At 46.6% G+C, this 16,203-nt stretch overlaps 1 protein-coding gene across 2 annotated transcripts in view; it reads right to left on the minus strand.

Moving 5' to 3' along the window:
• Positions 1-255: 255 nt before the first annotated feature.
• RAB11FIP3 (RAB11 family interacting protein 3) overlaps positions 256-16,203 on the minus strand; it is a 183,873-nt gene continuing 167,925 nt past the window's right edge. For both annotated transcript variants that reach the window (XM_030576889.1, XM_030576890.1), the window contains 7 exons: positions 15,758-15,861; positions 11,813-11,953; positions 10,313-10,394; positions 7,237-7,374; positions 6,154-6,309; positions 5,225-5,365; positions 256-3,806 (listed from right to left, as the gene is read on the minus strand). In XM_030576889.1, the coding sequence (XP_030432749.1) occupies positions 3,693-3,806; positions 5,225-5,365; positions 6,154-6,309; positions 7,237-7,374; positions 10,313-10,394; positions 11,813-11,953; positions 15,758-15,861 (876 nt within the window). In that variant the 3' untranslated portion in view covers positions 256-3,692. The remainder of the gene's footprint in view (positions 3,807-5,224; positions 5,366-6,153; positions 6,310-7,236; positions 7,375-10,312; positions 10,395-11,812; positions 11,954-15,757; positions 15,862-16,203) is intronic.

The raw sequence follows: 16,203 nt of genomic DNA on the forward strand, positions 1-16,203 counted from the left end.
CTAGTAGAGCTGAAAGGCCGTCGTTGCTGTGTGCTCCTGGGGCTTTTATACCAGCCCTGGCTAACAGGGGCAGGAAACGCCTCGCTGAGTCTGCCAGGCCCAAAAGAAGCTCACTCTTTCCTAGGTTAATAGTGAGTTTCATCACTCAGCCACTTCTGCTTTTAAAGTCTGTGTCAGCATCTCCCAGTCCTTCCCTTCTCTGCCATCCCTTCCTTCCTTCCTGGGGAAACAGGAGAAAAAAAGCCCCCAAAAGAGTGATGGTAACAGCTTTTAATTTGACAAGAATCAATACATCAGTTCAGACAATACTGGTTTTGCTTCTTGTTTGGAGTTTCCTTCACATACCAGCAGGGAGAGGGGGACTTTGTCGGGAAGTACAGTTTTTCCTTGGGGCTTAAAGCATGATCAGTGTGCAAGTCAGTGCTTCTTTTTTTGTTTAAAACTCTTTTCCCCGGTGATTTATTTACAGTTACAGTACCTCTTAGTGATCAAACAGAAAAAAAATGCGTTAACGAGGGATACACAATCCCAAGTTCAGAAGGCAGATCTGATATTTATATATTTATACATATATATATATATTTATGTGTATACACAGATACATTTCTCTCTTCTTTAAAGTATTAAAAAAATTGATCAACCTCCATTCTATAAAAAATACCTACTCTACAAGATAGAAAAATTTCCCTCTCAAAGTATACACCGATTTACACCCAAAGCTACTCTGGAAATATACATTACGTGGCTTCTTCCCGCAGGCTCAGGGAGGGAAAAGGTCCACAAGGGGGCAGCTTAGAGAATGAATGAGCAGGAGCTCTTGGCTTGCTGGGGGATGCTAACAAAGGTGTGGAGCGGGAGAAGGAAGATGATGGCTCATTGCTCACATGTCCAAGGAAGAGAGAACGCAGCCTTCGCTGGAAGACAGGTTGTCTCATCTCTCTCAGCAGATATTACAAAAAAGACAAGCCCAAGGGTATTGTGCGTTCACAGAATGCGACTGGGGACTTCTCGAACATCCCAATGAGACTGGAGCTCCAGACCCTGCATGGGGGAGATGGAGCTGAAAGCAGTGACCTGCTGCCATCTGTCCCTGCAGCCGCTTTTTCTCTTACTTTAGATTTCAAATGAAAAGTTGGATAAGTCTGGGTTAAAGACTTAATAGAAGGCAAACCCATATGAAGGTGGACATTTTGCACAGGGATCCCATGAAACCGTCTCTCCATCAAAGTGGGCAAGACAGGGACTGTCAGCACCACTGTGTATTTTTGGGATCCCCCAGCTATTCTCACTCACACAGGCTCTTCACCCACCTTAGCGACATCCTTTGGGTCTGCATGAATTGTTATGCAATTTCTTGTGCCCTGAAGAAAGCCATCTGAGACCAAGGGCTTTTACTTTCCAGATATGGAATAAAATAAAGGAGAGATGCCAGCTCAGTAGTTGCAATGGTCTAAGGGGGATATTAGGTAAGCGAAGGGGCTGTGGTGTTTATCGCTCTCCAACTCTCAGCAGAGGAAGGATTTGAATCTGGTTTCCCTGGTAAGCAGCTGGACTAGCAGCTCAGATGGCCCAGTCCTATGAGCACATTTAGGATGTTCCAGTGCAGGCCAATGCACCAGGATTTTCCATATTTTGTACAGATTTGGGATTCAGACTGGCTAACAGGGCCCTTCTAAAAGCTAACCAGGTGATTTAAAAATGAAAAATCGCCCCAATTTAAAATAGAAATCTACTGTACATTCAACATGCTGACTGTGCCTGGAACCAGGATGCCTTTCAGTTAGAGGTCAAATCAAAATCAAAGCCAAGGAAGTTGGATCATTTGGGTGTGTGCTAGCCTGGAGGTTGTTCTGGTAGCCTGAGGTGAACAGGCATTTTTAATCAATGACTGTTTTTACTTATTGAATGATGCATTGTACAGGTTTTAAAATGCATAAAACTGGATGCATTGTACAAGGCTTTTAAAATGCATTTCACACTAGCCTGAATGGGTCTGATGTTAATATGTTTGTTGTTTCCCAGTGGCCCTCGATTTCAGCCTCCAGTCAATTGTACCCCTTAGCTTCCCAGCACCACTTTCATTGGGGTGTAAGACTCAGTTCTAATCACTACATTGTAGGTGGCCTTGGTCGTCTAAGAAGTCAAACCAGCAGCCACCGGTCCCTGGTTCAGAGCCACTAAGCTACTCAATGAACGTGACAGCAAGCCTAGTGCATCGCAGCACAAGAACGGGGAGAACGCGGGCATGGGAAAGGGCTCTACCTCCAGTGCTGCAGTATCATCAGCAGAGCCCACCTCTGACTGGACCATTGCAATACACTTCATGGTACCACTGCCATTCATGCACATAGGGGACAATGGCGGAGGTCCTTGGCTTTCGAAACAAGCGTGTGAACAGTTCATGTTGGTCCCCTCTGCTAGAACTTACTCTGTTGCACCACTAGGGGGGACCAACCTGAACAGCTGCGTGCCCACTTATGGCTGAGCACTGCTACGGCGACATGGGTACTGTGGGCCATACAGCAGAAGTGAGGAGGACATAACGGCTACCAGGCTGACTCCAACGCACGCTCATTAACCATGAAGAAATCACAGCCCTTCCTTCACTCACGCAACAAAGCAGCAGGATAGGGAGCTGCTGTCCTTCCATCTACTGCTGTGTGGCTTTCACCCCTTGCACTGATTGCTACCTTACTGCAGTCCTGTCCAATTCAGGTCCCATGGCTTGATAGAGAAGTGCTAACATCTGATGCTGAAGGAGCATGCCACAGAAGAGGAACGGGGAGTGCTGAAGAAAGCTACTCCTCTATATTGTATGAGGAATGGAGCCAGATGAACAGTGAATTTAAAGAAGATGCCATATGTGTAAAATGTTACCAAGCCAGAGAACAAAAATACAAATGCCGAGGCATGTGTCGAACTCCAGTTACACCTCATATCAAACACAGCCATTCTCCTGTCCCCTTCCTTCCACTCATTAAATGGAGAGAAAAGTCATCTAGGGTTCCTGCATGCAACCCCCATGAAGAGGGGGCCCGAGATGGTGCTAGCTGTGCAGCCCGAGGGAGGAACTTTGCACTATTCTATGGGTGTGGGAACATTTCTCATTCACAGATCTGCCTCAGTAAGGGTGTCCTGGGCACTTTGGCAAAGCAGATTTCTGGGCTGTGCAGAGGAGGGCAGGAAATTATCTCAGAAGTCAATTAACTAACTTCTCCACCCCACTATTATTCTCTTTTCATTAAAGTTTCAGCAGAATAAATCTATACACGACCCTGTATTTTGCTTAACTCCTTAGACCTATTCCCCACCCATGCGCCACTAGGGATTTCAGGGTTACATATTGTGACAGTTCCAGTTAGCATTTGTCAGCCCCACTGTTTGATATGTTCCATCGACAGGGAGGTAGGTCCTTTCCTTCCCCCCCACCCCACTCCACGTTTAGCTCCATTTATTCTCCAGATTCCCTTTCACCCCTTAAAGCCAGCAAGGGTCTTGAAAGAGTCCAACAACAAAGCTTTGTTGCTGGTTTTCTTTTTTCCCCAGGGCACTGGATTAATTCATCCAGTGATCTGAAGTGACACTTCATGTGCCTTCATGCAGATCAAAGAATCTAAAGTCTCTCCTTTGCCTCTCAGTGCACCAAGTCCACCCCAGATCAGCAGCACACAGTCTGCAGCTTTTGGCTTCCTTTACTTGACTTCCAGGATGGATGGGTTGGTTTCCATGATGGCCACAATGATCCGGTCAATGTAGTCTTGCAGGCGGAAGTTAATCTCCTCCTGCTTTTGAATTGCCTCCATGAGCTGTAAGGGAGGAAGAGGAAGAAGCTGGTTACTGATAGGCCACAAGTCAGGGCCACCTAGCACAGATTTCTTTGCAATTCACCCTTGACAGTTTGCTTAGCAAAAAAACCCACCAGAGTCCATTACAAAGGGTCCCTTTGTCCCACAAGCTGCAGCCTGCATAAGAGATTCCCTGCTCCAATTTTAGATTTAAGAGGAAAAACTGCATGTATCTTAAAAGAGCTACTGGTGATACATTCATTCCTGTTACTGTCCAGCACAAACTCCAGTGAAATGTACATCCTCCTCAAAACTCAGCTTCAGCTCCCTGGAATCTCCATTGTTCTAGCTTCTTGTCTCTCGTGGGGGAATGTGGGTTGGTCGGGGAGGCCATTAGCTGTTCTCTTCCACTCTCTAGTAGCTCTGTTAGTGGAAGCTACTTGTCTGCCCAAGTCAAAGCTAAGCCACAGGCTCATGCTGAATATTAACGTTGTGGGTCTGGTTTCCAAACCTGGAACCTCAGATGGCCAAATCATAGTTCCGGATGCACATATCAGGCAAACAAACACCTATTTTAGGCACACAACAGCATGGGGACTTCAGCACTACAGTGTGAAAATTGAGCTTGTCACTGAGTTTCTTTAGGATTTTGTGTTTATGGAATGAGTCTCACAATCCCTTATAGTCTCACCTTTCCCATGAGAGAATGAGGATTCTTATACTCTTAGACACCTGCCCCCACTGACAGACAAGGTTTACTCTAATGCTCTTCCTCTAGCTGCCAGACAACGGCAGTGACTTGTCCCAAGAGAAAGGAACATTGCATGGATCTCACTCAAATAGCAACATTTCCTGTCTCGCTTGGCTCCTGCTGGTGAACTCGTCTGTCAATGTGTGCAAGTGTCTGAGGTACAACTACACGAGAACTTGGTACAACAATCAGGGAAGGAGGAGAAGCATAAAGAGCACAGCCATGACGGACCCAGGGTCTCAGTCCTCCACCAATCGTAAGAGGCTAGCTTGAGATTTCTAAGGTATTAAGCAGACAACATACATAATCTTCTTTACATTATCTTAGCAAAGGCATGTTACCTCATGAACAGCACAGCTAGCCCTTGACTATAGCCTTGCCATGGTGTGCACCACCATCTCAAGTAGTGTCTGGTTTCTATGGGAAGCCGTGACTTATGGCAAGTCATCACCTCTGCCAGATGGGCCCCTTTCTAATTGCAGCAAGCTGTAAAAAGGAATTGCTGTGGCTCTCAGTGGGATCCCTGGATTATCAGTAGTGATCTCTACTGCAGAGAGGGCACTTTCAGCTCCTTCCGGCACACGTAGGTGCTTAGGAGCCAAGAGAGGGGATTAAAGACATCACTCGTGCTAAGAGGAAGTGGTTTGAGGTAAACAGGAATACACTTTCTCTAGACACCACATAATACCTCGTCTCTGGAGACTGAGCTGATTTCTGCAGCCAGGGACTCGGAGAAGGAAGCTGAGAAGAGGTTCTTGGCTCCCTGAATGCTAAGATTTATAATCTGTCCATTCAGCTCGTCATTCTGTTCTTTCAGATTGCGGTTATCCTGCTCACAACAAAAACCCAGAATCAATACGTTCATAATTTACATTTCTAGAGCTCCACAGATGGCAGGTGCTGTAGGTGCTTTATGAAAGGGGTGCTCTACATTTTACAGCTGGTGGAATAGAGGCATAGTTAAGTGAAATGGCCAAGGTGCCCTGGTGACTATATGGCAGAGTAAGACCAGAATACAGCTCTCCTGACTGTTGTTCTCCCCTGAGCTAGCAGAGCTCTGGGAAGCTTTGCTCAGTAGAGAAGTGTATACCTGCAACATGCTAGGGAGATTCTAACCCCCTATTGTTCTGACCAGATTGAGCTGCGATGGATCAGCGTTTCACTGGGGTATCTCCAGAACGCCTCCTCTGGTCCAGGATACTGAAGTGAGGCTGAAATCTGCCCCGCCAGCCAGGGAGATAGTGTTCTGCAGTCCTCTGTTGAGCTGAGAAAGGCAAAGCATTCCCCCACAGTGAAACATGCTCACGTTGTCTGTGCTACTTGGGCGGGCTATGACGACTCTCTCCCAGAAGAGGCCTTTAGGCCAAACAGACATGGTAGCTGTGACTATAGTGCTGAGATTTCTCCCCAGTGCCTCTCCTGTTTCCTATACACAATCCCAGCTGTGCTTTGCCAATGCTTAATTACACCTCCAGTGGCTGAACAACAGGCCGGTGCAGTCCCAGAAGTCTACACCGAGTAGTGAGGCTGGATATGAAAGTCCAAGTTGCTGCTGTGGTGTTGAATTGATTGGCATCTAGTAGCCAAACCAAAACATCACCCCCACCACCCCAGTACCTGCTTGAGCCGCCTAATCTCTTGCTCCAGCTCCGTCTCCCGCGTCCTGCTATTGTACTCTTGGAGGCCCACGCTGCTGCTTCTGCCTCTTCGCTGCTCTGCTTCAAGTTTAAACAGCTGCAGGTGCTCCAGCTGCTTTCGGAGGTCCTCAATCAGCTGCAATGCAATGAAGGAGAGCGATAGCGCCCAAGGGCCGTAAAGTGCCACAGCGCTAAGCATTGAGCGAGCCTCCCTGCTGCACCAGAGAGGCGCTTGAGGTGTGAAACAGCAGGAGGGGAGCGAGAACGGGCGGTATGAAGCGTACAGAAATCACAGTTATGTTCTCAGTGTTATATTCTTGTCCTTCCCCTGTTAACACTGGCTAGGCCCAAGTTCCTACCTCAGGCCTTTGCCATTACACCTTTACATCCAGACAGAAATATGCCATGTTGAGCAGGCTGGTGAATCCTGACTTGTGCCTTAGAATGTGACTGCAGAGACACATGCTGGAGAGAATTTTAATGTACATGAAAGCGAGAGACTAGGTACAAGCTGATGCCACACCCAGGGCAGGTGCTGTGCCAGCTGCCCGTCCAGCTAAGCCAATGCACCTCTGCAGACTGCCTTCCTACAAGGCACTGCCAAACAGCAATGGTTCAAAGAGTGGCAAACAGCCACAACAAAATGATCAAATACACTTTCACCTGTTACTCAATTTAAATCCCCTATCGCTGGAGGAATAAGGAAGAGCTGTTCCACTCAGCTGTGTCCATTGTAACTGTGAACACTAGACACAAGCACGTGGAAATGAAAAAGCATGCAGGTAAGGGCAGCTGAAAGCATCGATTAATTTCTCTCCCTCCAGTTCATTGTGTTTCTTCCATTTGGCAACAGCAGATTACATTACGCTGATAACAATGTGAATTCACGGTGCAATTTGTATCTAGGGTTATCGAGGAACTAGACCACCACTGAGCCCTGCATATAGGATGCGGCATGTTGACCTCTCGGGAAAGTGCTTGTAAATAGCTGCAGTTTCCGCTGAGGACTCCAGGGAGAAGGGTGCGGACAGGCTGAATGGTGTCAACTGTTCACTCTGCTCACCTCCTGAGTGGACTCCTTCTCCTTCTGGAATTGGTGTCTCTCCTGGGCCAGTTTGTCCCCCATCTTTCTCTTGCTTTCCTGCTCCTCATTGAGTTGAGCAGTGAGGTCTTCTATCTCATCTAACAACTTCTGCTTCTCCTGCAACAAAGTTTAGCAAGATGAAATCACAAGAGCTTCCCCAGAGCATGGCAAGGCCCCTCTCCTGTCATTCGGAGAGGAGAGCACATATGCACATTGCCACATGGGAACATTCTTTTAGCCGACGCGTGTTAGTTTGGACACTTTTGTCTGCTGTGCTTTCACCTGTTGTCTGAGGACTTCGCAGCCTCAGTGCTTTGCCAGCAGCAAACAAAATGCATCAGCACAGTCAGGAGAGACATATAATAAATGACTCCTGCCATAAGCTCCATTTGAGCAACCTCTTGCATCTGCACAGAGCCCAGATGGCTTCAGGGACTCTGCACAGGGGCAGGACAGAGTTATTGCAGAACTGGGGCCTAAGCAAGGGCTACTGGATGAAAATGACATCAAATCAAAGGAATCCCTTAGTTTAAACAACAGCTGCCCCCTCAGAGAAGTTTATAATAGAGCCAGAACTCTGATCTCATTAAACCCTTTTTTATCCTGGGTTTTAGCTGAGCATGGATTTCACAGAAAGCAAATAGACAATGCAAGAACCCGAGCAATGTAAATTAGTATCTAAAACTGAACTATACCCATGGATTTTCAGAAGAACCCTTTTACTATTCTCCACCTTGGCTCAATGGTTGAACAGGGCAGTCAATTGAATTTGTTCAAAGTTTAAAATCATGTAAAACTCATTATTTAATTGTGACCAGAGCCCTGTGAGTGACAAGGTTTCTTTATGCTGCTGCTACGTTTCCCCATATGATCAGCCAATGTGCCATGTGCTGCTCATCAGTTTTAACTTGGTTCCAACTTTAAAGGTGATTGCTGGAGTCCCTTATTTTTATACATGCCAAATTTGTCCAAAAAAATTGTAGGTGCTTCACATTATATGCCTGGAGAAGTGACCTAGTTTTCAGGAGTGCTGAGCACCAGCAGCCCCCAGTGAAAATTCAGTCACTTAATTAGGCGCAGACACTCATCTTTGCAAAATGTGTTACTAGTTTGTAACATGCATTGACATTTTCTGTGATGAAAAGTGCTTTGTCAACGTGAAATAATATTAACAACCAGGAAATCTGTTTCAAACAAAAACAAAGGAGACATCCAGTTTATCAGCAGGGGGTTGCATCCTCCATGGAGAGCTAATTGCATCTGTTACTGCTCATTAGCCACATTAACTCTAATTTAAGCTAAAATAGAGATGAGCAATAACATGTTATGAGGAGAGGATAGTCAAGAATAAACATATCTCAGGTGGCTGAATGCACCTAGGAATCCTCACAATTTACACCCTCTCTCTCAGATCTAGTGTTGCTGTTTGAAATGTGGGATTGTTATTATTGTGTGTTATTAAATTATATTCTTTATAAAGCATCTTTCCTGCCAGGAAAATCTCAACCCACCTCTCACTGGGTGGAGCTTTACACCTTTTTTTATGCAGGATCTCAAACGAGATCAGGGATAGTCAATTGTTTTTTGCTAAGGTCCAAATTTCTTGGTCAAGGTAAAGTCAAGGTCCAAACTCCAGAGAAAATTATACAAAAAACAACAACAATAATGATAATAAGTAAATAAAAAGATTTCTGGGTCCGTTCAAAAGCATCTGGCAGTCTGGCTTTGGCCCACAGTCCACCTATTGACTATCCCTGGATTAGATGATCAGCATAGACCCTTCTGGCCTTGAAGTTTATGAAGCTAAGAAAAACTTGAGGGCCAAATTTTAGGTCCTTGAATCCATATTTAGGCACCTAGATCAAAAATTATTTCTTCAGGAAACCTTATATATTGGCAAACATAAGCCAGAAATTAACACAATTTAATATATACCTATTATATTACACACGGACACAATACAGCCATATTCCACTACACACACCCCTCTCCGCACTCACACAAATTAGTGTAAAATGTGTCCTCTGCTAAAACTGACAATTAAAACATAGAACAGTGATATAGTCTCCCATGACATCCCCTTCTCAGTTACGCACACAGTGGAACCTGGGTGTTGTGACATAGGAGGAAAGCTGACAATCATTTCAGTAAGCTGCAGCAGGAGAGTGTCCAACCTGTTAGGGTGAACCTGTGTGCACTGCCACGTTTGTTAGTAAAGCTTCTCTACAAGAAGGTTCCATCGTCCTGTATTATGTTTTCAGTTACCAGGACCCAAGCTGGAAATGAACTTCCTCACAATTTGCCACAAGAGGGCAGAATTTCATTCATGAAACAGCAAAGAGATTGATACATGTACCCTACATAAGGCAACACGAAACAGCAGCACTGCTTGTTTGCGTGTATGAGGTTCTATGGGCAGCTGACAGGATTACTGCTGAAGTACATTTAGGACTGCATTGCCTCAGAGAGGTTGCAGATTTTACAGCGACAAACACAGTGACTCAGTAAGTATCTACAGCACTACAGCCTAGGTCCTGGTTTCTATTTAGGGTAGGACTAGAGGAAGAAATGGCTTTTGCTTGTTATACAGAACTTGGGATTCATACAGGTCTGTTGTGCAAAGCATTCCATTTCTGCTGTTTGCAATTGGCAATTAGCCTAAAAATATCAGCCGGGCTCACAACATAACATAGCCTTCACCAAAATTCCTGACTCCGAGGGAAAACCACAGCGAGCTCTTATTCTGCATGGGCTACACTGCCTCGGAAGCTAGGCAGAACACAGGTGCCAGTGACTAACACACCAACAGGTTAACTCAAGGCAAGTTGGAATGTGCACTGCAGAGATGCTAATGTATGATATGCTCAGGAAAGCCAGCAGCGGGTCAGGGTGCTGAGTCATAGTGGCATAATTAATGCCACGTCCTATGCAGAGATGCACATTCACGCTTCACCGCTAAGGAATCTCTGGCACAGACCAGATCCCTCAGCCTGTTTTCAAACACACCAAAGTAAGAGCCTGAAGTATCTTTCTAGGTGAGAAGGCTCTCCCTCACCTCCTCCAGCCTCTCGATACTGGCTTTCAGACAAGGGACACAGGATCTCAGCTCGCTGTTCTCGTCCTCCAGCTGCTGCAGTCTGTGGCAACGAATGAACACATTTAGAAACTCTGCTACCAGAGCCCTGAGACTAGAGAAAATCGTGCAAGCAGCAAAAATAACAAAAACATATTAGTGAAGACCTGAGCGTGAATGTAGAGTGAGGATGGACTCTGCTTTTGTCTGCCCCACTCCTCCTCACCAACAATCACGGGGAAGGAGGAGACATCTACCCAGACTTAGCTGGAGTTGTTTGAAGCCCTCTGCCTAATTTTTGCCTGCTGTGACAGATCTCACCCCCAGGGCACCAGGCCATCCTTCAGGCTCAGTACTGACTACCTTCATTGCCCCACAGTAGCAAATCCCAGCTCTGGGCACTAAAGGGTGAAACTTGTTATCTGAGCACAGGCTCTTTGCATTCCCATTATTTCCCCCTATTTTTGCTGCCTCTTCTGTTGGTATTTTTCCCTCAGAGGCCAAGTGCCAGGGATTGGCACACAACAGCCAGGAGTCCAGAGATGGCCTCACCTAGTGCCTCAGGTTCAAATCTCTCAAATTCACATGGGTAGTGTTCCTCCCATATTACCTTCCTGGTCCTTTCTTGTCAGTCATGGCCAGTTAGGACTGAGCAAGAATGGAATGTTCTGCATTTGCTGAATCCCTAGTGAAAAGCACCCAGCCAGGGAGAAGAGACATCCCTCATCCAGGACAGGTTGGCTCTGCCCAGGAAGCCAGCCTGAGGGTGTGGGAAAGCCTGCAAGCTGGTTACTGCCTGATGAGATCAGTCACTAGGAGCAAGGGTGTTACTCAAGCTAGTTTTCAGCTCAGATCTCCCCATGCTGCTGTTACCATTCCTCTGGGACAGCCCCAGACAGTGCTGTGGCACTGTTCCTTCTAGAACAAGCAAACACTGCTCAGACGCTTCTGTAAGTGCTCCTCCCTCTCAGGGCTGTTCAGGCAGAGGAAAGCTGTAGTCCTCACCTTGGGCTCATGCCTGTTGAAGTCAAAGGAAGAACTTCCATTGATTTCCCTGGGAGCAGAGCAGATACTTTGTGCATGTCTTTGTGAAGCTGACTCATGTGACAATGTCAAACTGAGCTCCAGGGACTAGTCATGCGAATGGGCAGGAGGTTCAAGTGAACACCCTCGTTATTCGCACTGTTAGGGGCAGATCAAGAGGGAGCATGCATGAGCTAATAGAATCCAAATGGAAATTTCTCTCTGGCTGGAGACAAGTGTTAGAGGTGGGTTAATTTATTACCTTGGGACAAAGTTACAGAGGAAGGAGGTAGTCAAAACCAGGGTTTAGAATTACGTGGTGGCCAGCTTTATTGGAGGCAGCATAGCCACAGCTGGAGTTTATTCTGGAAACTAACCCACAGCTGTGTTCTAGTTGTCACTGATTAGTGATACATCCCCAAAGCGTCACCATGTGGAGGATATGGCAGCTGTACCAACCTGGCTTGCAAATTCTCAATCTCAATACTCTTCTCTCTCTCCATCCTGGTCAGGAACTCTCTCTGTTTTCTGATTTCCTCCAGGAGCATCTCATCTGCTTTCAACTCTTGCTCCTTCAGCTGTTCCTCCAGGGCATTAGCTCTTTGGAGAAAAGGAAAGAAGGGGTTTAGCCAAGTCTGACATTACACAGCTGTGCCACTGGCATTCAGATATTTTAGGGAGAGGGGTGTCCTCCTTTCTCTTAACCCTCCTCCCCTCTTCCTCCTAGCAAAGCCAGTAGAAGCCACCATGGAGTTTGAAAATCATCTTAAAAGTAGCAGCATCTGTACAAGACAAAGAACAGGCACCTACAAGGCACTTAGGGCTTGTCTACATCAGAAAGTTGCAGCGCTGGTGAGGGAGTTACAGCGCTGCAACTTTGAAGGTGTACACATCTGCAGGGCATCACCAGCGCTGCAACTCCCTGTTTGCAGCGCTGGCCGTACTCCCGTTTTGTCTCGGGTGTAGAGGATCCAGCGCTGGTGATCCAGCGCTGGTAATCCAATGTAAACACTTACCAGCGCTTTTCTTGACCTCCGTGGAAGGAGGAAGCCTCTGGTAATCAAGCTGATCTCCTTTCCCGGTTTGCTCTCTCGTTCCCGGAACCCCGAGCAAGCAGGTAAGGAGAACCGCTTGCTCGGCGGTTCGGGGAACGAGAGAGCAAACCGGGAAAGGAGACCAGCTTTGCCGCGGTTTGCTCTCTCGTTCCCGGAGCCACCCTGCAAACCGCAGGGAAGGAGAACCGCTTGCTCGGCGGTTCGGGGAACGAGAGAGCAAACCGGGAAAGGAGACCAGCTTCGCCTCGGTTTGCTCTCTCGTTCCCGGAACCCCGAGCAAGCAGGTCTCCTTCCCTGCGGTTTGCAGGGTGGCTCCGGGAACGCGAGAGCAAACCGCGGCAAAGCTGGTCTCCTTTCCCGGTTTGCTCTCTCGTTCCCCGAACCGCCGAGCAAGCGGTTCTCCTTACCTGCTTGCTCGGGGTTCCGGGAACTAGAGAGCAAACCGGGGAAGGAGACCAGCTTCGCCGCGGTTTGCTCTCGCGTTCCCGGAGCCACCCAGCAAACCGCAGGGAAGGAGACCTGCTTGCTCGGGGTTCGGGGAACGCGAGAGCAAGCTGGGGAAGGAGACCAGCTTCGCCGCGGTTTGCTCTCTCGTTCCCGGAACCCCGAGCAAGCAGGTCTCCTTCCCTGCGGTTTGCAGGGTGGCTCCGGGAACGCGAGAGCAAACCGCGGCGAAGCTGGTCTCCTTTCCCGGTTTGCTCTCTCGTTCCCGGAACCCCGAGCAAGCAGGTCTCCTTCCCTGCGGTTTGCTGTGTGGCTCCGGGAACGCGAGAGCAAACCGCGGCGAAGCTGGTCTCCTTTCCCGGTTTGCTCTTGCGTTCCCGGAACCCCCCTTGAAGCCGCCCAACAGCGCTGCAGTGTGGCCACATCTAACACCACTTGCAGCGCTGGTTGCTGTAAGTGTGGCCACTCTGCAGCGCTGGCCCTATACAGCTGTACTAATACAGCTGTAACAACCAGCGCTGCAAAATTTTAGATGTAGACATGGCCTTAGACACCTGGGGAAAAGCAGCTAGCACATCCTCACAACCATCCAATCCCTGAGCACTCTGTGATACCGAACCACTTGGAAGCCACTGCCTATTTGGCATTTAAATCACTGGGAACCCAGGCAATAGATGCTGGTATCCTATCATCACAGGTTTCTACAAGCTTCAGTGGTCACATTAAAACTAATCAAACGGAGGAATGAAGCGAGGATTGAGAAGAAAACAAAGTAAAAGATTATCTTAAAACTTGTGTCTTAGTAGGTAGCAGAGTCAGAGTACTGCACAGAATAAGCTACTGAGGCTAATTACTCTAATTTATTAATTATCTTCCTTTTCACCTGGGTTTGTAGTGGAGTATGAAATTCATATGCCACTTATGGGTAATTCCCTTGGGCACCTGCATCAGTGATAACTGTATAGCTCTAGAAATACAATATTTGGATGTTTGCATGTTGCCAATCAATTAAGCAGGGCCGACATAACAATGATTATTTAATTGTTGCAGAGAAAAATTAGAATATAAGACAGAGATGGCGTTTAATAGATGTTGAGATTTGTAAGACTTCTAGCATCTTATAATAATTTTAAATTAAATCAAATCTAGGTCCTAGAGAAAGTGACCATTTCCCTCGAATTCTCAATCACAAGGGGAGTGTGGAGAGTTATTTTTCCAGGCCACATCCATAATTGGCAAACATTTTTAATGTCACATGGTTCTCAGTAAAAGCAGCAAAGAGTCCTGTGGCACCTTATAGACTAACAGACGTTTTGGAGCATGAGCTTTCGTGGGTGAATACCCACTTCGTCAGATGCATGTCATGCCTTGGAAGCAGGTGAATAAATAGTCCATACAGTGGCTGTCATTTTATGACCTTTGATTACATTACTGTAAAGCTGCTTCTGCTACCCAAAGCAGTGCACGATGAACCATGGGAAGCTGCAGTTTGCTGGGATATTGTTTTGTTATAGAGCTTATAAAAACACAGGACAAAAGCATGCAATGCAAACCTCTGATAGAGGGACACATTTTTCTAACTGATCAACTTGTTACCTAAGCCCTTTATTTGGATAAAACTAATTAACCTGTCTGGGTTAAGTGATTAGAGCACTCAAGGAGGAGTTGTGTGTATTAGGGAAAACATCTTGTTACTGTGAAGTTTATCAGGGCTTAGGAAAACCTTTACTTGAATCACTGTTGTCCATGACACACATACTATTTAACAATCTTATAGTCCTACAGATAAACTAATGGCTTTAATCTGAGGAGTGTAAACACGCCTGGAGAACAGAAGCCCCTCAGACCGAAAATCCCAGGGGTTAAATAAAATTCACAGATTTATACTTGTCCCAACATCCAAAAGCAATAGGGGCATTTCTGGGGGAGGAGCGAAGAGTCAGGGACACAGTATACTTCTTTAACTCCCATTGAAATGCAGGGGATTAAATGAAAGGCCAGAGTGAAAAAAACAGTCACTCTCTCTTCCCAAATAGCAACGCTCAATATTATTGTTAATTATTTGTAATGTAGTAGCAGCCAGGAGCCCCAGTGAAGGATCAGGGCCCCATTGCTCTAAGCACTGGACCCACAACAATAACAAAAAAGACCATCCCTGCCATGTAGAGTTTACTGATTAGGTTATGTGTAGCTGGAGAGATTATTTAGAACTATTGGAACATAAAGCTAGCATTGTTACCAGAAAGTCAGGGACTCGGACCTACCAATCTGCAGATTACCTGAATTCCCAGCAGTCAGTCAGTGGCACAGAAAAGTGCACAGGTGAGGCATGGAAAATGAAGTGGAGAAGGCCTTTTGCAAAGGCAGCAGTTTGGATGCCTGCTGGCTTTTGACAGGAATGGAATTTAGATCTGTGAGGGAGGGCAGATTTGCTAAGATTTAATAGTCTCTTCTTTATCTTTCTATTGACTCCTTTTCCACTGGCCTGCTTCCATCACACACTTAACCCAACAGAGGGAGTTCTAAAGAAAAGGCAGCCGTTCTCAGAGACAATAACCTTAGAGAGAGTTGCGTGTGTGGATCCTAATTCAAACAGGGAGCAGAGGAAAGAGAACAATTCTGAACTACATTAAGAGCTTCCCTACCCGATGCAGCAATGCACGCTCCAGGGGTGCAAATTGTGAGGTGCACTAAGTAGAAGTCCCCTAGTGCGCACTAACATTGAAACAGGGAACTGTTAGTGGACGTCAGCAGGGTCTATGAAGGTCACTTGGCATGCTATATGTTTGTGTGTGTGAGAATTCACACTCTTCTAGTGCACTCTGTTGCACAGTGCAGACAAGCCCTTAGAAACTCCTGAGGAGGATATATGTTTGCTCCTGTGACACAAACCAAATACCCTCACCTGTGCACCAGCTGCAGGTTTTCCTGTTTTAACCGACTGTGCTGCTCTCCATTTGCAGCTGTGTCCTTTTCCAGCTCTGTTACCCTCTTCTCCAGGAAGACAACCTGTGCAAGCAAGAGAGGGAGGATTCAGAATTATAGCTCCTAAATTTTAGAAGTGTTCCATAATACTAACACAGGGCCAAATGCTTCACTGGTGCTTCTCCTTTGAGGTCAAAGGCCACATCAGTCGTCATCCTCATTAAGTTTTTGAACATTTGGCTCTATAGAGCCAGATCCTCAGCTGGTGGAAATTGCCATAGCTCCAATGGAACCGTGACAGTGTATACCAGCTGAGAATGTGCCTCACAGTACCTAAAAGGGACACTATGTCCCTTTTGTCCTTTTCACAGATGGAGAGAGACAAGGAAAAAGGAAGAGACTGTTGCTGAGCCACAGATATTAGAA

This window comes from Gopherus evgoodei, chromosome 10 (assembly GCF_007399415.2).
Source record: "Gopherus evgoodei ecotype Sinaloan lineage chromosome 10, rGopEvg1_v1.p, whole genome shotgun sequence".
Taxonomy (NCBI): Eukaryota; Metazoa; Chordata; order Testudines; family Testudinidae; genus Gopherus; species Gopherus evgoodei.